This window comes from Poecile atricapillus, chromosome 16, assembly GCF_030490865.1.
Source record: "Poecile atricapillus isolate bPoeAtr1 chromosome 16, bPoeAtr1.hap1, whole genome shotgun sequence".
In the NCBI taxonomy this organism is placed as follows: Eukaryota; Metazoa; Chordata; class Aves; order Passeriformes; family Paridae; genus Poecile; species Poecile atricapillus.
The window spans coordinates 6,988,426-7,009,643 of NC_081264.1; the positions used below are offsets into that span (position 1 = coordinate 6,988,426).

A 21,218-nucleotide genomic window follows, 5' to 3' on the forward strand; every position below is an offset into this window, starting at 1 on the left:
AGAGGGAGAAAAGACAACACAGGTGAGATAACTCAGCACAGATCATCACTTCCACCTGGTGTCACTTAAATGCTGTGAAGTCTGACAAAAAATAAAGTGGTGTAATCAAGGCTTCCCAAGAACAGCATGCAGAGAATACAGGAGGCTGGGAGAGTAAACACCCTGTCAAGAGGCTAAAGGAGTAGGGCTAGTCTCTATTTACATTCAGTCAATAGCTGGCTAAGGTATAGATATCGTTTTAAAAAAATAATAAAAAAAGAGTTGTAGAGTAATGAAGAGGCATAAATGCCAGTGTTAAAAGAAACAAGCCTAATCCTGTGCCATAGGACCCCTGGTAGGATGTATTCCCAGTGACCAGAACACACAAACATTGGTGTGTGGGGCTGAAATCCTGTGGGCTTTTTTTTTTTCTGTTGGTCAGCAAGAGCAGAACATTATTTTGTAAACATCTGACAAGCAAAACGCCAAACTGTGAATGTGAGAAGCATGGCCTGACTTTCTAAACAGGCTTTGCAGAGGAAACCTCAGCCAGTGGAGCCTCAGATTGCCAGTGTACTTTTTGGGTTGAATAATAACTCTGCTTCATGGATCGTTACAGTGAAATTAAATAGGGGTATTGGAGCAAGAACAGCCTACTCAACATGTGTATCAGCCCAGACTGCTGCCATAGCAAAGGGAGCCTGTTTCTGTCTCTTTTGAAGATTGGCAAGGATATAAAAATAAAGTATTTGGTATCTGGAAGACATTTTCCACCAGACTTTTTCCTTTAGAGCTAGCAAAAAAAATGTCTAAATTAGTGTTCTGCAAGCTCTTTAAAAACAAAAAGGTTAGTTAGATGTAGTACATGCAAGTTTAACTCTTACAGCTACAAAAAGCTCAGACCCTGAAAGCAGGAATTTCTATATATGGAGCAACAGAGATGATATTTAAGCTTCACCACTGTGCCCATGTTTTCTGGTGCCCAGCGTGACTGGCCTGCATTTCGTGTTTATTCAGCCAGAGCTAAAATGCAGCCCCCATAAGGACAAGGAAAAGCAAGTTGCTCAAACCAGCCCCAGTGGCGAGGGCTGTCTGGGCAGTCCTGAGACCTCTGGGGTTGGATGATGCACACTGGATGAGGCAGGGGATGCAGGAAGGGAGAAACCAGAGCAGCTGTGTGATGGCTCTGGGAAATGAATGCTCCTCCTGCTGATACCCATCCACCAGAGTAGAGCCCTGCAAGGGGCACTGTTTGTTTCAGTTTACCTGATGTTGCCATTGAAGTCAAAACATTTGAAAAACGGTGTTTATTTTTACAAAAACCTGGGGAGCATGGGCTCTGTTTTGAATTTGTTGGAAGGGAGAGAAATAAATCACTGTTTCTACAAAAATGTTTTCACTAGGAAGTTAGAAAATGCAAACATATGCTGGGGGGCGGAGAAGTGTTCCTAGGATAGATATAGAGAAAAGAAATATATAAAGGAGAAGCAATTGACTGGAGAGGCATGCTTGTGTAACTGTCTGGTTTTAGCCTTTAACTAGTTAGCATCAGGACCTGGAAATCCACAACCCAGCCTGACCACCAGCTCACTTGACTGGATCATTTTGGATTGCATTTGGAAACAATGAGAGGTACTGCAACATGGCTCTGGGCTCTTCCTCAGCATCAAAGGGATGTGCAGATGACTTCTTAACATACTGAATGCATTGGATTTAAAATGTCTGCACAGTCTCTTGGATAAAATATGCTACAGATGGGAAAATATTTTTAAATCTTAATTCTACGTGGTAATACTTTGGTTATTTACTTTTCTGCAGAGTGCTAGTGATGGTTAGTTAGAGCCAAACTGTGGGAAAAGATGCAGTGACTGTCGCTCAGCCCACTCAGGAGACTCAGGGAAGGATGATCTTTCTGTCCTGATTTTGTCCATCAGCCAGAAGCTGATGTTCAAAGGCACCACTACTACTGAAACTAAAAATTCCCAGGAAAGTCCTGACTGTTCAGGTATTTATGCAGGAAAAAGGAAAGAAATCTGAGGTAGAGGAGCTGTAGGAAAGAAAACTGAGGAGCCTAGGGCAGGAGCAGTGAGTGGCACTGACTTCCTCCATACCCACTTTACCACACTTGGAGGACAGCAGGAGTTAGCACAGCAAAGAAAACGTAACTCTCTTCTGAAATATAACTCTCATCTGGTCTTTTCCCTGTGGATAATATCTCATGCTTCCAAGGCTCTGGTGTGCACCACCTTACCTGCAAGCTACACAGAGGGCAGAGAGCAAAGCAAGAGCAAAAACAACGATCCCTGTTACAATTGCCAGCATCATCATGTTCTCCTTCCTCTCCTGCCTCACAGCATCCACAGTGCTGGGGTCAGTGATGTTCCTGTACTCGAACAGCATCGCAAAGCCTCGGCCCCGGTCCGTGGTGGTGATCAGCTCCATAATAACCTCAACCATTTCCAGAGATGAACCAAAGACCATGGTCTTGTTTACAGGGGAATTTGGGCCGCAGAAGCGAGAGGAAAATGTGATGAGATCAGAAACATATAATACATCATGGGGACAGACATCCACTGCTGACTGAGGGCTGGAGGAGATTTCCAAGGGCAATGCTGTTGAGGGAAGAGTCCAGCTTTCTACTGTGACTTCATTTCTCTCACTAGCAGCCAGGTGGGCAAACAAGATCTTCCCTTCCAAATCCTCTCCTCTTTCCAGGCCACTTGTGTTTTGCCTCTGCATTGAGACACTACCAGCCACAGGGAATGGCAGTTCCTCCTTGGTAATTGCTTTGGGTTCCTTCATCTGCTTCCACTGGTTTTCTTCAGATGCTTGTTTGGCTTCATCTTTTTTTGAGATGGTCCCTGGAAGTTCACTCAGGTGACCAGCAAGGTCCTTTGACTGGTCTCTGGTGCTGCTCAGATTCTGAGCCACCTTTGATGGCGAGGCCCCGAGAGAGGATTTTGTGGTGTGGACAGCAAATTCCACATTTTCCTCAAGAGAAGGCATGTCCTTATTTTCTGTTGTAGCAGGGGCTGTAAAGCCATCCCAGGGGGTTGGAGTTTCACTAGAGCTCTCAAAAATGTCAAAGTCAAATATTTCCAAGATGAGATGGGTTCTCATGGGAATGAAAAACTGCCAGACGCAGTGTGTCCCTGGGTAATAGTTGTTTGGAAAACCTGGTGACAAAATCAGGCCTCTTTCCATTGATTCCACCACTGCACCACAGGAGTAATACACCTGGGAAATAAAACAAAGAATCTTACATCTTGCCATAGATTATACCCAGGATGCAGTCTGCCAGACCAGTGGAAGTTCTGGCTCTTTTCTTTCCCTTCAGAGTCTGGTTTAAGATGCTGTCAAGACAGGGGAATTCATTAAGCTTGTGCAAGTTTTAGCTCTTACTTCTGTGGAGCATCGATCTGATATGGGAAGCCACTCTTAGAGACTATGGAAGTGTATATTGCGTGGCCAACCTCCAAGAGAAATATAACCCACATAAGTAATTCACATAATTCTCACTTCCTACTACTGATAATTTGTGCTGTTGGCAAACATACAACTTTTTGACCACACAAATGTGTTGCCCTAAACAGTTGGTTGTGTGAGAAAAATCTTAAGAAGCTAAAGGAAAAATGTGTCACAGCATTTAAAACTCTGTGTTATTTTCATTACAAAAACATTTTCATGTAAAAAAGAACCTTTGCATTGATGATCACCCATGATTCATCCAACCAACTCATCTTCTGTTTCAAGGACATTCAGCCTTATTTACTTCAAAAAAATGTATCTGCTTTGATTGGGCAAATTCTCTTTTTCAAGTGCAAAGCCTCTCAAAATAGTGACAGCAGATACCAGCTCTCACCAGTAAACCAGCAACCAACATACATTTTACATAACACAGCGACAGTTCCATGTGAACCTGCTATTTCTTCCCTCTCCACAAATAGCCTCCAGCCTCCAAGGAGGAAGGAAGTCCATAAATGGTGGCAGTAACCACCATTCTGTGCTTTTCTAAAGGTGCATGAGGCTGCTTTTGCACATCATATTTACAACTACCTTCTCCCAAAGCCTCTCTCAGAGACTTTTTTCAATATTCTTTCATAAATTTGCAGAGCACAGAGCCCAGTCTATGCCTTAGGCAATTGTTTTTGAAAAGGGAAAGAAAAGAAAACAAAACCAGAAGTGCTTAGGTCACAAGCTCTGTCTAGGAGCATGGGTTTACAAGCATTAATTGGAAAAGAAAGGGAATGCTTTGGGTTTGGTGTGGTTTTTTATTGGAAATGATTAGTCGTCTTGGTCTGTTATCTATTTAAACACAAAGGAACTTGGCAGGAGAACAAACAAAGCTTATGAAGTCCATAGAAAGCCACAAAGATCAAAATACTCCTTTTTTTTTTTTTCTCTTGCTCCCTCCCCTTGGCTCATATTGAAATGGAAAGAAAAAAAATGCAACGCCAAATGTTAAAAGCTCCTGAATAGAAATAAAACTCCAGACCTGTTCTGTGAGGCACAACGTTTGTTTTCCAGCAGGTGCTGCTCATATTCTGGGGGATTTCAGGGTGGATGCAGGATGACCACAGAAAAGGACCAAAACAGTAACGTGGGTGGAAACTGTGTTCTGTATTCAACTTGGAATCCAATATTTGACTTGTAAAAGTGTCATCTAAATCAAAGCTTATGTTAATTATAGTGGAATAAGCTGCAGGCTGCTCATTTAAGGCACCTGGGCTGGACTATGGCTGGAAGTCTCAAGTGGAAAAGAAACCACATTCATTGCCACACACATATTATTCTCTGTCTAATGCCTTAGAGTACCACATGTAAAATGAAAACATATTAATGGAAATTTGCTGATCTTTTCTCCAGGGGGTAAAATGTTGGGGTTCAGTCTGGATTTGTTAATTTATGGTAAAAATCCAGGGGAAACAAGCAAAACTTGATATCAGTTTAAGAGGCTACAGGTCCTAACAGTTAGATCCATTTACTACTTCACATCAGAATTATAGATACATTTGTTGCCACTTGTATTTTACTGAAAACTTGTGAATATGCTCCTCTTTCCTCAGGGAGAGGATGCCTCTTACACTTGGAAGAAGAATAGAGGGATTTTCTCTTTTTTCTCTTGTATTCCTTCCCTTCATCCCAGCATAATGGTACAGTCTTGCCTTTGTTCCACACTAATCTTCTGAGCTCACTTTTAAACAAGATATTTGCATAGCAAGAAACAGTAAACACCACCTAACTTTTGCACTAACATATGTGCCCAGTTTAGGAGGCAGAATGTGCACCAGAACTGCTGCTCTCGCAGGGTGGCACTCCTGGATGTGGGAGGATCACAGATTGGCTCAAGCCTCCTTAAATTAGCAGTGATTGAGGGCTGAGATTTTGTTTTGAGGAATATGTGAACTGATCCAGTTGCCTTTTTTCAGACGCTGAGAAGGCGCTTGGAGGCGTTCACAGCCCCTCCTCTACTACCAGGAGACTCTGTTAACACCCGAGAGCTGCAGCCACCGGATCAGCGGCTCCTGTGGGATTCATCACCGAGTGCTGAATGGGGAATGCAGCCCCCCCAAATCCCTCCCCCCTGCTCTCAGGATAAGCTCCCTTTCCTGCCTTCACTTTCACTCGGATCTGTCAAATTGTCATCATTTGAGGAGGAATATCTTGCACGTTCTGTGTACATCCAAGGAGTCTCAGATGAAAGGTGCCTCTTGAGCCACCAGCTGGCTACAATAAAAACCCCAAGAGCTGCCCTGCACCCCCAAACCTGGGCAGAGGGGGAAATGCAATGTGTGAATTCCTGAAATATGGCTGAAAGGTCATGGCAGTGGGAGAATTGTTCATTTATTACAGCTTGTGAGACCAAAAAGATTCAAGACTTGCTCTGAGATCAGGGAAAAAAACCCACAAGGGACAGGAAATGCAAGACAGATCTGAGGGAAAGGGAGGGGGAAGGATTTCTGATTAGTTTATAATCCCCAACTGAATGAATGACAAAATGGTTTTGTTCATTTGAATCACCCATTATGAACCCTGAGTTTTGCCAATTAGACACAGATGTTCCCTTCTGCAGCAAGCTATAGGCTTGTGGGCTTTTGACAGATGCAGGCAAAAAAAAAAAAGGCACATTTTTAATCTTTGCAAATGATAGGTTGTTGTCTTTTTAAAAACAACACCTGATATATGCCCACACCAATTAGGTGAATTATGAGCAGGGAGAACCAGATTACCAGTCCTGTTTGTCTGCTTTTCAGTACTTTCCTCTCTGGCCAGAGGTTCCAAATGTTTCCGACAGTTGTGTTGAACTGAATCTCCAGTCCATCGTGGTCAGACAAATCCTATCTGCTTTCTGTTTTGGGATAACAGGGGAACTGCATTTAGTATGTTTAGAAGTAACTCAAATCTCAGTTACTGCTGCTTGGCCACAGACACAATGGTTGGCTATTTCAGAACATGACAAGATGTTGCATTTCCCCTTTTCACACTACACAGCCCACTCAAAAGCTTAAATCTTGTGCCATTACTAAAAAATGCCCCATTGTCATGTACTTACCTCCTCCTGTGCTGGTGTTTGGAGAAGTTAATATTGACATCAGCTTTGAGCTATTTAAGATACACATGTGTAAGGAGTTATAAAGCTTCTGCACCAGGAAACACAGGGCTAAGGAGTACAAGGAGGACCTTGTGCTTGTCCCTCAAAAGTGATTGTGGAAGTGGTGCTCTGATGGTGCTGAGAATGCTCTGCTGCCCTCTGAGGAGCATGGCTGCAGCAAACCCACGTGTGATGCAGCTGTAGGGAGTTTTTCTTACACATAAAGCTGTGTTGGGTAGGAACAGATGTGGCCAGAAGTGACTGCAGGCCATTGTTCAGGAATCTCACCACAGACACCAGCGGCTGCTTCCTGAGGAGCACCAGCTCCCAAAGAAAGAGAAGCCCCTGCTGTATTGTACAGGGGTGCAGCACAAAGCCAGGGTGTCATTGCTTCAAAATGGATTCTTCTGTACATCAAAGACCTCTTGAGAAGCAGGAGGCACTGATGAAAAGCAGAATTCCCATGCATAAAAAGGAGAAAATTATTGTTTTGGCCAGATGGGATTTCACCACAAGGCCCACCCAAGACTATGCACGGGGAAGAGTAGTTATCATCGTCTGAGTAATAGAACTCTTAACTCTGCTCTCCACTCACACAACACCTACAAATGTAGGCCTGGAGCCTCTGCACTCTTCCTGCAGGAACACTGTCAGGGAATCAACACATTCTAAGGGAATCCCACTCCCTACAAGATTAATTTAATTTAATAGTATAATTATCACCCTTTAGTCACAATTAGCGCCACAGAAGGCACCAGGCTGGACCAGAGGCAAGCTCAGAAGCAAGCTCCTCACTTTGCCAGGACAGGACAAGTTCTTTCAGCAGCTCAGAGCAACCCCACACTCAAAACCTGCAGGGGTCTTGCAAAAAGCCATGAATGGCAAGTTGTGGCAGCCTCTAGCTGGCCCACGGCCTCTTCAGTGATGGGTACCAGCCTCTGCCTGAACCACAGGGAGCAGGCATGGCTGGGTTTCTCAAGCTTCTCTGTCCTCCCTCCAGAAGAGAAGTGCTGCTGGCCTGAGGTGATGCTGGGAACCCAGAGGGAACGTGGGAGGATGCTGTGACGTGTCGCTGGTAAGAGAAGGTGTCATGGCCATGTGGTTCAGCTTGTAAAGAGACAAGCCCCGCTGAAGAGAACTGGAAACAAAGTGATGCAAGGCCCTGGGTCGGGAAATCCTCAGCCCATGTTCTTAGATTTTGTTTCTTTTTCTTCATTCATGTTATTGCTGGTCATGAGAAGCTGCTGGTTGCAACATCCTAGAGGACACTGTCGCACTTGCATCCCAAAGACTGTTTATTTTTGAAGTGTATTTATTTCAAAGAAAGGGAAAGAGGACATCCTGTCTTGATGTTTGATATTCCTCTGTGAGCACGATCTCAGATTCTCTGGCTTGAGACTTGTCCAACGTAGCTTGTTTTCATTTATAAAATACCTAAGGAATAGCAAGTTCTTGTGGTGTGTACCCAGAGTCAGAATGAAAGCTCAGCAGAGGAAACTGGAGACACACAGATGAGCCACTGAATTTCCACGACATCCTCAGGGGCCAAGCCACACACCTAATAGAGATACCCAGCTGCAAGGCTGCGAGGAAATGATGTGCGAAGTTCATAACCCACTTTGCCCTCATGAATGCTTTATGCACATCTCAATTCTGTGCATTGCTCACATGTATTTCAAGTTTCAGGCAGATTTAAAAATGTCACTTCCACTTCTTTTTAGAAACAAGCGTAGGAATAATCCACTATATTTCAAACTGACTGAACATTTAAGAAGTGCTGCATTTATTAGTCTTTTCAAGCACAGAGGCGTATTAACTCCTTATCCAAGTAAAAGGGCTTTTTGGTCTTCGCTTGAAGACTGTACAAGAAAAAAAACTAATACTGGAGTAATTAGTGGAGGTGAGGATAGAAGCTTTTTATGAAGACCTTAGGCCTTTCAAAAAATCATTCTGAAGTGAAAATACTTGGTTATGATCCTATGATTTGAATCAGAGAGTTATTTTATGTTTTGTCCCTTCCTGTAAAATAGCCCCACTATTTAAAGACTTCTAAGGGTAGAAAAGAAAGAACTCCTCTGCAGGTAGATTTTTTTGCTTAATTTAAAAATCAAAATCCACTGCAGCTGCCTAGTGCCAGAACAGGACAGTGTATGGGTATTCCACAGTAGCCTTATCTTGTCAGCCTACAGCTGATTCAACTGAAGCCACAGGGGTAAGCAAATAGTTTCTGCACAAAGATGGATGCAGTCTTAGAATCCAAGATTGTTCAGCCTAGATGATTAAATTTAGCCATCTGAGCTCACATAGCATCAGTGTGTTGAAAATCCAACAAGCTTTGTTTGGGATCACTCACCCATCCAAAATTAAAAACATCTTATGTGCACACATGCACACACACGTGTGTTTCTTTCAAAGAGCTGGAAACACTTCAAGGCTCTCTCACCAGCTCCTTCACATTTATTCTGCCCAAGGGACCTCTTTAAAACTCTGGCTGCACCAACATCTTTGCTCAAAACACAGAGGGGGAGATATGGCATCCCAGCTACTTCCCTCTATTCCCCTCCAAACATAGGAAGTTCATTCCAAGTTAAAGATACCTCAGACTCCTGAGGACATTTGAACTGAGCCAGTCACCTGGGATGAAATATGAAGTGGCCTAAACATTCAGCCAGAGCAAAGAGAAAATGCTAAACTTGGGGTTTTAAAAAGAAAATGAGAAGGAAAAAGGGCAAGTTGTCATTCCTCAATCCCAGTTTACAGGGGAAAAACAAAATAAAGACAAGTCTTTACTTGCTGACATGGCTGGAACTCACTGCGAAACTACCAGAAATACGATTCTTGTGGTTCCTAGCAAAAGCCCCAAGTTCTCCTCTCACAGTATTTCCAAGCTAGGGAAGTCTGAGCTCTTTGGATGCTCTTCAAATACAGGCTCTGAGGAAAGACTATCCCAAGTAAGACAAAAAACTCCAGTCTGTTGGTTTAAGAAGTGACCACATTTCCTTCACTAGCTGACTGATTTAGAGATCAAAGAGGGTAGGACTTTTCCCAAGCCGAGGACAAAGTTAATCAGAGATTTTTGAAAATTAGTGCCCTATTTAATTTTGCATTTTCAGCTCATCTTTGCATGCAAGGTTTATTTTCTACCATTAGAATGAGCTAGATACAGCTGCAGCACATCTAACATGTTTTTTCCACCTGGCAATACAAGAATTCCTAGAAATACCTTGGAATTACCACTTCTCTCTCTGCCAAATTGCCTTTGCTGTTTGAAGCATGAGCAAAAGGAGACTCTCATCCCACATTAGGGCAACTCTTCAAGTGTCCCTGAATGATTGAAAGTAGCAGAGTTAGCAGAAGCAGATCAGACATGAGATTGACACAGCACAACAAAAATTGCTGACATTTGCTTAGTTATTAGCTTCCCCCATCTCCTTTTTCTAATCTTTATTTGTAATTATTTTTCAGCTTGATCTCCAAAAGAGTTCCCATCAATTATGAGAGTACCCTGCTTTCTGAGGGGTCTCCCTTGCACTCCCAATATCCCTGTCCCACTACAAACCCACCTTCTGCACACATGTAGTGCTCCCTGAGCCAATTCACACAAACAAGCTCTGAACGGGCTTCAGTGTGGGACTCAAGCTGGGCTGAGCATACATTTGCTTTTAATACATTTATGGTACCAGAGCAGTTGCACTCATGTTTTTAAACAAGGACCTAATACTTATTGAAGTGAGTGCAACCTGCTGGATTTAAGCAAAACCAAACCCACATTTTTTAACAGATGCTCTGTTATGTTAGTGGTGGGCAGCAGCAGTTCCACCACATGAAAGTGATTACGGATGTGACATTTCCACTCTGCAAATCCCATTTTCAGGGAACTGACTTGTCTTGTATTCCTTCTTGGCTCACGTCAGACAGCTTCACAGGGCCCTGTTTTCACATTTATCTCCAAGTTTTCTATTGTTTTTAATAATTTGCAGAACACTTGAAGAGAACAAATATGCAGGTAGGAAGGGAAGAAGGCTGTGAAAGCCTCTTACTGCAGGAGACAAGGAAAACAAAAATACTGCTAGAAGAGTAGGGGAGGGAAGCAGGAATGCAGTTCAGCAATTAGAGCAAAGAATGCAAAGTCTGAATGAGACATGAGAACTTGGAGGCCCAAATATGCCTCAGTCTGCAGACATGCTATTCTCTCTTATTCTTCCCATATGTGACTCTGCTGTAGCTCAAGCATCACAACAAGATTGCTAGGAAGGCACTGCTTTATTTCACTGGAGAACAGGCAACATTTTAACACTTCCTATGAAAAATAGAATAATCAGGGAGGATGGGAATGTTTGCATACCCTTGGATGGAGGCAAATAAGCTCTGCTGGGATGGAAAGAGGCTGGCAGGGCTCAGGGTACCCTCACCTGCTCAAGGTCACCAGGGCCAGCTCCCAGAGCCTGCCTGTGGATGCAGCATTCCCTGCAGCAGCTTTCCAAACCGTTAGGCAGGCATGGCCACAACAAATCCCTGGGAATCAAAGCAGCTGCAGAAGAAGTGGCAGGAGAAGGTCAGTGATCTCATTAGAGCCAGGAGGCCAGGGCCCCCAGCCACAGCGAGGTCCCAGCTCCACAGCTGCAGTGTGTTTTGATACCTGGCTCTGGCAGATTGCATAACTGCACCATGAGGTCACCATCCCTCCTCCTTGATTCTCGCTCAGAACAGGAGGTGGGGAAAAGGAAAATCACAAGAAAACAAACATGGGCACTCCGACAACCACCAGGCACAGCGACGCACTCCAGCCTCCGTGGAGAACAACAGCCCTCCTCATTTAACTCCAGAGATGCTTGCTCCCAAACAACAAAAAAATGCTTGTTCCCAGAGACACAAGCAGGGGCTGTTTTCTGAACAATCACCCATGGAACAGCCCAGCTTTCCATAGCATGATCAGCAGTATATGCAGTCTGAGCATACATTGACATTTTGTGCTTGTCTTCGGGGCACGTGGAAGAAAGGCAGTCGAATGCTCTGCTGCTTTTGGGAGGTTCTGGTGATAAGGAAAACCAGTTCATCCTCATGAGGCCAGAGATGCCAACCTACACTGTAGTTATGAGCAGTAGGCAGATTTTTCTGCAGCAGCCACAGACCTTTTTGAGTACCTGATTCAAGATTCCTATATAAGATGAAGAGCACCCAGCTCTGGGTGCAAGGCTTTGCTGGCTAATTTGGCTCACTTCCTTCTGCAGGCAGAAGCCAGAGTTGTTTCCTACTGAGGGAAATTCAGAGCAATAGTTAGAGATGGTCTTAACAGTCCTCTGGAAGAATATGTCCCTCTCTCAGCAAAGGTGGGACTGCAGGAGGCTCATTGCTAACTCAGCCACGTAAGGGCTCAGAGGTGAAGTCTCAGAACACTGAAAAGAATTCCTCTTCTTTTCCACCACATCACAAATAGGCAGAAGTTTTAGTTCTCCCCTTTCAATTCTCTAATGAGGATGGAGCTGGATTCACCTACAAGATCCTTTACAAGTTACAGCTGTGATCTGTATTTTTAGAGCTAGAAATGCTTATGATGAATAGTTTTTCTCTGGGCTTGGCAGCTCATGGGTACATTTGCTACCTGTCAGATTCCCAGATTGAAGTTATCATTACAGGAGACATCCTAGCATTCACTGACTACTCAATAGCTGTTGCATGTCTAGGTGCAGACATGCTTATGAAGTGGATAAAATGTTGGTAGAGTGTGAAATACAGATAGAAATGCTCTGGAAGAGACCTAGGCCAAGGCACAGGACATTTTTTCATTAATTTCATTTACATCCAGGTGCTTTTACTAGAAACTAAGTGCCAGGTCTTATTCTGAACTCTTCTCTATCTTGACTGCAGCCCCACATTACAATATTAATTTCCTTCTTCTCATTTCAGTCTGAAAGAGACAAAAGCCAAACTGTTTTTCTATCAAATGATTTGAAAAATCTATTAAAATATGCAAATCCAGTGCTTGGAAAGACCCACTTGACTAGGCAGTGTTCCCGTGGGGACTATAACCATTACACCCATAAAGCAGAACTATTTTAAGCAGAAACCTCTCATAACTGTCTCATAAATTTATTGTGCTATGCTCATGTAACAAATGTGATCTATGTCCCTATGAGAGCAGTCTGAACTCTGGCTTTCCCTTTTCATCACAGCATCAGCTTTTATGCCCAAGGAAGCATACAATATATCTAACATAACATCCACAAGGAAGTGCTGGAATTCCCAGCCTTTTCTTGCAGACCTTTCGGACTAATCCTTGCAGGGGGGAAAAAACAAAGCTAACTTGTGACTGGACACTCAGCAGACAAATAGAGATTCTCCAGCAAAGATGCAAGATGCCCTATCAAATAAGATCCCTCATCTATACAAAGCTGCTATCCATGTTCTAGTTTGTTGGGTTTCTTTTTCAGAAAATACCCTCATTCAAACATACAAAAAAATGTAAAGCCTTAGAAAGAGAAACAAAGGCATCATTTAGAGTGTCTCCTCAGGCAAATAATCCTGAATATGATGGGACCATGGTAAATAAAAGTAAGGCAGTGTAATGAAGAGTTCAAGATGCCATGACCATTTGCTTCAGGGCTTTAATAGGTCACATAGGTCTATTCTCTACTGGAGCAAGTTCTCATTAACAAAGTGTACACAACACACCATAGAAAAATTAACAGTAAATGATAGGGTTGGTGGGAACTGACAGATCCAGAAGATCAATCTGGTTTTCATTTTCTATAAATTGAGCAGTTTAAAGCAGTTCAAATTAAAGAGTAGAAAACATGGCCAGATTGTTTTCTACTGCTTGGTAACCAGATGGAATATATAACAAAACAAAAGCTATAGTCCTGCAGTAGAAGTTTACTTGTGGAGTTCAGTATAAAAGTCCATTGAACAAGTTATGTATATCCATAGGAATCTATAAAACTAATATTCACAAATTAACTACATATATATCACCTCCCAAATACGTGGGAGAGATTTAAATAATGAAATCCATATGCACCTTAGGTACCCAGAACTGCTTTGTTTCATTTTGAAAGGACAAGAAACAGGAGAAAGGAGAATTGAAAAGCAATCCCATGCAAAGTTTGCTGGCCACTTACTGGGAAATAAACTTGGATTTTTAAAAGCAAACAAAACACACACATATACATGTAAACTGGCCTGGCAAAAGATGAGCTGTTTGTGCTTGGACTTCCAGCTACATGACCCTATTGTTTCATTCAGACACTTCAGATGTTTCATGTGCTGGAAGCCTATTGTACAAATGTATGGAGAAGGAAACATTCCATATGTGCATGCAAAACCTGAAAATATTCTGTGTCACCATTACCCTGCTGCAGAGCTGTTATCCCAACTTTTTGGGGACCGGGTTGTTGTGTCACTAAAAGTCATTAGCAGGTGGGAGGCTCATGCAGAAGACACAAGCAAAGAAAAAGCCTCTCCCATTTACACAGTCTTTTTAGCTGGACTTCCACATGGTCCATTGCTGCAGCTGGAGCTGGAGCATCCAGGGGTCTGCTATGGTCTGAGTGCTCAGTTTTGGATGGTATACAAACAGCAGCACTTCTCCCCACCTTGTTCTCCCAGAATTAGTCTCCTCTTGTGCACTCTGGAAAGGGAAATTTCCAAGACTCCGTCTTTGCCAGGATTTCAGAGAGCAGGATGCATGTAAATTTTACTTTAGTGCTTACACATAAGGAAAGACCACGAGGGCACAGCAGGGAGGGTTGGGAAAAAGCTGAAAAAAGTATCACAGATACTGCAGACAGAGGAAAAACTAAGCCTGGGTTTGTTGTTACAGGGTCCCAACCAGTGAGCAGTTTGTTTTCCTAAATAAATCTGCTTTGCAGACATCCTTTTTTCTTCCCCATTCAAGTTTCAACCAGGAAACCTGGAATAAGTTGCTGTTGATTTTAGAGGCAAATCAAAGTGCTCATCTTGCTAAGCTCACATTTAAAGTTAATCTTGATGAGCAACTCCTTGGGGCCCTTGTATTCAAATAGTGAGGTCTTGGATTTACCTGAAGTGCCCACCCATGCAGATCTGGAGCACAGGAGGAAGTCAAGGGCATGGGCAGCCTGGGCTTTGAGCCTCAGTGCTCCCAGTAAAGGCTCCAAGTTTTCAGTCAAAAAATCCCTTTAATAAAAACTCAGTCTCTCAAAACAGCAGTATATTTACTAACCAAGACCAGGAGAGAGCTGGATTTAAGTAGAATAAATGGATTAGAGCTCCCACTGCTAATCCCAAATTAAGTGCAGTATAGAGGAGGCACTTGGAAAGGCTGAGTGACCAACTTTCTTGGATTTGGATCAGGCTGGACTTTCAGAGGCATGTCATCCCACAGCTCCTGTACCCAGGAAGCTCTCATTATTGGCCTCCTTGGCACCTGACCCTAGTTAGTCCTGCTACACTTTAACAGAATAAAGAAATACAAATACTACAGAAACAGATCAGTAAGAGATCGAAGAACTTCTGAAATCCCTTCCTAAGAGCTGATAGTAGTTCTGAATGGAGGCTTGTGGCAGCCCATTTTGTTTAGTTCATTTGGTGTTGAAACCTGGCTGCTAATATAAAGAAATGAGAGGAGTAAAACACAGGATGAAAATGAGATAGTGTAGCAGGTTATGGCTTGCATGTGAAAAATTCACTTTTGTTGTGCCACTTTGAACACCACCCACCCCTGCTTTCTATTGAAGCATAATGGTACTGCCTGTACTCCCCAGGACCAAGGATTTCACATAGTTTCTGTAATTAGATATTTGTGCAACTCAAAATCCTCTGATGAAAGGTACTGTAAAAGTATTACCAGCTCTTCCACCCTTGGGTGAAAGGGCTCCACCCAAACCCAAATACAGATGTTGTCCTCAATGCACATCATTACTAATCCAAGCCAGCAGTACTTATGGCCTGATTTAAATCCTCCTGAAGTCTCAGATGACTTCTGTGAGCTCCAGTAGGGCTCTAAGAACTCTAGAAAGGAAATACAGGCAAATTAGCCTTTGCTCCTCTCAAAATTGGAACCTCCTTTCCATTGGCAATGACGTGAGTAAGGATACTCAGAATGAACCATGGGGCCATTTGCTGCTGAAAGCTTGTAAGGGGAATGATAATGTTTTTACAGAGTTTGAAAACCAAGGCTGACAGTCAGGCTTCTCCCTGCTGCTGTGAAATTGTTACACATATTAATGCAAGTCCCTACAGTGCCCGGTCCCTGCTCCACCCTTCTCCAGCCATGAATTTGTATAAGAGGATGACTTTTCTATTTAGTATTTCCCATACTCAAGCAAGTACCTGAAAACCAGGCTGAATATTTATCATTTCTAGATCTGGGATATCAGTGCATACTAAGAACAGTGTGTAATGGGAAGAACTGCTTTACCAGACCTGGTCTAGCTACACTACTCCTGGGTAGCCACTCTCTGGTACAAAATATGCCATAAGTTGTTTTGGGTTTTTTAGGAAGAAAGGGAGACGGGAAGAAAGAGACCTGAATATTTTACCACCATTCCTGCTCTGTCACACAAAGAAGCAGAGGAGAGAATAGTTATTATTGGTTACCACAGGAAAGTTTGTTTGCTGGGTCTTTGCAAACCAGTGCAACAGGATTGTTTGTGCCAACCTCTTAGATAGTAAAGAAAAAAGTTATTTCAGCATTTTCACCCCAAGGATGGTTGGTATCTCTACCAGCACTACAGTCTTTTAGCTCCTTCTGCACAAAGATTACCCACATAATTCCAGAAATCTTCTGCCACTGGCTTGTTTTTCTTACCTTGGCTGCTGCTTCCATTGCTGGCCTTGGCAGGCAAGAGAATTATGGCTCAGTTCTACAAAGAGAGAATCCCCTGTGCTGTGCAGAACTTGAGGCCAGCCTTGTCCATCTTCTCAGCTTTCAGCTTCTTCAGTGCTTCCGTAATTAGAATTATCAGGACTAAAACACTGTGGACATTATTGCTGCTTAGCGTGAAACTAACAAGGGAGTGCCAGATTTATAACACTCTGCCCAGACAGAATTAAAAAAGAGTTACAAATCATTGCCCAGTTCCAGGGATATGTACTCCAGGATCTTATTTTGCCAGAGACTCCATGTGAACTTTAGCCTCTAGAAGAAATCCGCCTGCAATTTTCTAATTTAAATACCAGTCAGACCAGTGGCGGGATGTAAACTAACATGCATGAAAAATAAGGGTTCAATGACCCAAATCAATTATGTTTTAAGGGCACTGCTCTGGACTCAGTAGGAAATATTTTAAACAGGAAAAAGAACTAAATAGGATCATTCATTGAACTGACTTGGAAATGAGGCAGAAATTTGGTAAATAAGAAGTTCAATGCAAGTCAGCTTTATGGACCAAATTTAGTGGATTAAAAAAAAACCAACAAAACAACAATAACAAAAAAGCCCAAACCAAAATCAGAAAAAAATAACCAAAACAATAAAAAAAAAACAAGTTCAGATAATTTTTAGACTCAAATAATGTTTCAGGCTCCTGGGTACTAAAGTGAACAGTGCAATAAAACAAAGCAATTCTCATGCCTTCCTTGATCCCAGGCAGTTTAACACAGTTTACTTCCAGACATAAAAAAACCTCCAAAATAATTGGTTTATAGAAACCCTGAAACTGCATCTTTATTAAAATAAGACAACCCGTAGGTCTTCTGTATAAAGCAAAAATAATAATTTAATGAAAAAACAGATTCTGAAGTTCAGAACCAGCTACTGTGACTGGATTTTTAAAGTACATACACAGAAGATAGGGAAAAACAGCTCTACTGCTTCAGAATATAAGAATATAACTGCTCCCCAAATTGGCCAAACATCCAAACTCTCTGCCCAGTAAACATCTGATCTGCCAAGATACATTGTAACCACAATAGGATGCAGTTATGGCAATTAATCAAGATATAAAGAAAACGGGAAAGACCTATCATTTCTCTGCTCCTCAAGCACAAAGTACTTTCACAAACAGTGAAGAGATTAATAGATATTAAGTTCACTGCCAAAAAAACCTTCAGGTTCTTTGAAGGTGCCTTATTTGTCTTGCCTGGCTTCATCTCTTGAGACAGAAATACAGCCTGGTGTGCATACCCAGTGCCTTACAGTGATGAATAAAGCAAAAGCTCCCTGGACCTAAAAATCCCATTAAAGTGTTACTAAAATAATCCCCACACCTGGCAGCTGCTGGGATTGGAACCAGATGTGTAGTACATCTGGTCAAGAATGGGACTGCTGCTAACAAACACTGAGCTATTTGAGAGACATACTTTTCCAGTCCAGCAATGGTCCAGAAAGACTAGTAAAAGTTACATATTTTGCCTCTACTTTTCTCAAGGCAGATGCTGACCACTGACAGACCTATTGTGTGCCAATTTAAAACATTTGAGACCTTCCCTATCCTCCTGCCCCAATCAGAAGTGCATATTTTGCTGCTCCAGTTGCATAATTTACTGATTCAGCTGCATGCTTGGTTGATCTGGTAGGAGACTAGTACAGTAGTTGAGATTCTGGATACATTGCCAACTGTGCAGCGTGCTTTGTTGATCAGGGCTGTAGAATTTAATAGCTGAAATTTCATACACTTTACTAATCAGGCCACATTCTTTGCTAATTGAGGTGCATATTTTAGTAGTTGATTTTTTTTTTTAATCTTTCACTGATCTTGGGAAGGATCCTGCTCCCTCCAAAACCAGCAGGAATTTTGCCATAGTTCTTGCTGGGTAAAGGACTAAGACTTTCACTAGAGGGTCTAGAATTGCTAAGATTTCTTCTCTTAAACAGAACAAGAAAGGCTTAATTTTTTCCTTTAAGCCAGCAAGTGAACAGAAGAATACCAGATGAAGGATGGCACTGGCATAGAGAACTCCACAGGGATTTGATTAAACAGATAATATTTAATGGACATACAGAGACATAATTTTGACTGTGTTACTCTTTCATCAGGCTTACATTCTTCCTTCAGGATAAACAAGCCGCTTATCTGCACATCTTGTTCCATTTGATACAGACACGCAGGAGGAAACATCATGCACCTTATCTTCAAATTTTCTTTCATTTGATCTAACTCCTATTTTTAAATTGCTGTGGTACTCGGTGAAGGATTCCAGAGAGAGCTCTACTTTGCCACAAAACATGTTGCAAACATCCACGCTACCTCGCAGCATCAGAAATTTTCTCAGCTCTTACTGGCAGAGACCACCTTCCTGGATGAAAAGAACAATTCAGTTCCCTGTACCTCATGCAGACTTTGCCCTTGCCAAGGGAGTTTCTGTTATGTTTTTACACTGTTAACTCTAAGCCAGAAGACAAATAATTTCTCATAAATCGTTGAATACCTTTTTTCAACTGATAAATTGAACTACATTTGAACCACTAACTTAGAGTGGGACGTGTATTTCTTTACTAGCATAGCAACACTATCAGTGTAGCCAAAAAAGATAAAAATAGTGACGCCTACGCAGCACAGTGCAGTCCTTGATGAGTGAAGAGCAAGTGCAACTTACTCCAAGAAATAATAAAAACAGGGAGCAAGAGATGTACACACACGTCTGTTTGGACACAGAGCTCCCTGACATATTAAGGAAGATAAGCAATAGAAAATGCTTTTCTTTCTGCAAAAGAAATTGTCCAGTATGTTAAAAGCCTATAAGCAATGTGATCAAAAGAATCATTGACACAGCAAGAAGTCAAGTTGGGGAAAGCAGGCAGGAGACTGCTGCTTCTTCATTAAGGAGGCAGCTTCTTTTCTGTAGTGCTGTTGGTCAATACTTTAGTTCAGTTACTGCCTGGTGCAAAATCAAACACTCTTGATTTCAGAATTAGAGACCAATAGAAGTTGACTAGGAAATATTAGAGAAAAATTAGCAAAAATTAGAAAGTTTACTGATGCATTCAGAGTGCCATCATTGCTTTTCACCCCCAAATGTACAGCACACACATTTGCTCCTCATGATTGTACAGGCAAAGGCAGAAAAGAAACAGCACAGGAAGGATGCAATAATTCAGGGAAGCAAGCAAGTTATGTAGTTTAATAAGAGAGGTATGCAACTAGATGAGGGTAAGATTGCACTCTGCAATGCAATCCTGACTTGAAAGAGAAACAAAATACAAAGCCCCACAACCATACAATTCAATAGATCTCGGTAAAGTTAGTATTTTCGGGCCAGAAATGTGGCTTAATTAAGTTCTTACTAAGCTATCTTCACTAGGATACCAAAGTGGGATAAAACATCTTCATTTCAACCAAAGTGATTGCTGTGTGTTCGTGTGCTGTGGCAGGGAATTACTTTATCAGGCAGATTTATAATGCTGTTTGCCACCAGAGAAAGCAACCCCACACTTTTTCTTTTTATATACATATATATGTAACAAGACATAAATGTATGGAATAATATTTTCTAATACTCTACTGGCTCACGTTTTACAGAATTGAGAATCTCTACTAGAAGTGTCAAACCTTGGTTCTATCAGGTTCTATACTCCCGTCAGCGGGACCAGGACTGCTCACCCTCCCCAAAGCTCAGTGACTGCTCTGTAGCTGCTCCCGGTTATGGGGTGCTCTGTTTCTTCCCCTGCCTTTCCACCGCAGCTCGTGTGCCACCTGTGCTCAGCCTCTCTCATCTCCCCGTGCCCGCCTGCTCTCAGCAGTGCCCGGATCCCTGCCCTGGGAGCTGTACCTGTCACTCGCAGAGTTTATCTGCTCTCCCTGCTACAGCCGAGGTGCGCAAGAGCGGGGAGAGCGAGCGTGGGGGCTGTAAACCAGCACGAGGTATTTGGGTTGGACTCCCCAAGACAGGCTGTGCCCGTGGCAGGGATGCCTTTGGGCAAGTGTTCTCATTTCTGCCGGGAATCCGTAGTCATTGGGCTTTCACCGGATTTCGGGTCCGGCTGTACCGAAGCGGAGGGGTTGATCCGGAGTCCCGGAGCATCGCGTCTCGCGGTGCCTTTTGCACTCCGGGGCGAGTCCTCGGCCAGCCCTACACCCCGAACACCGACAGGCAGGGGCCCAAGGGACCCGCAGCCGCCCCCGCCGCGGCCGCCCCGCTGCACCCCTCCCCTCCCGGTGTCCGCGGCGCATCCCTCGTCCCGGGAGCACCAGCGCGTCCCTCACCCGGCCTGCCGGCAGCTCTGCCCCGGGACTCCCGGTCCCTGCCCTCCTGCCGGCGGGGCTCCCGGGGCACCCCGTCCCTCGCCGCCGCCGCGCTGCCCTGCCCGCTGCGGGCGGGGGCCGGTGCCGCCGGTGCCGGGGGTTACCTTGGCTCCCGCCCCGCCGAGGCAGAGCGCCGCGGCCGCCGCCAGGACGAGCCCCGCGCCGGGGCCGCTGCGGAGCATGGCGCGCTGTGCCGAGCCGTGCCGAGCCGTGCCGAGCCGTGCCGAACCGTGCCGAGCACAGCCAGTGGAGCTGCCGAGCCGTGCCGAGCCGAGCCGAACCGTGCCGAGCACAGCCAGTGGAGCTGCCGAGCCGAGCCGAGCCGCGCCAAGCACCGCCGGCGGAGCTGCCGCGCTGAGCCGTGCCCCGAGCGGCGCCGCTGACAGCGACCCCCCGAGCCCGGCCTCCCCGCCCCTCGCCCCCTCCCCCGGCCGCTCCCGGCCCCTGCCCTCCCCCGGGGGGTCACCTGCGGCGCGGAGCTCGGC

At 43.9% G+C, this 21,218-nt stretch overlaps 1 protein-coding gene across 1 annotated transcript in view; it reads right to left on the reverse strand.

The window, feature by feature from the left end:
- LOC131585372 (uncharacterized) overlaps positions 1 to 21,002 on the reverse strand; it is a 32,105-nt gene extending 11,103 nt beyond the window's left edge. The window contains exons 1-2 of the mRNA XM_058851497.1: positions 20,838 to 21,002; positions 2,231 to 3,216 (exon numbers count right to left, since the gene is read on the reverse strand). Coding sequence (XP_058707480.1) covers positions 2,231 to 3,216; positions 20,838 to 20,915 — 1,064 coding nt within the window. The 5' untranslated portion in view covers positions 20,916 to 21,002. The remainder of the gene's footprint in view (positions 1 to 2,230; positions 3,217 to 20,837) is intronic.
- Positions 21,003 to 21,218: the final 216 nt, after the last annotated feature.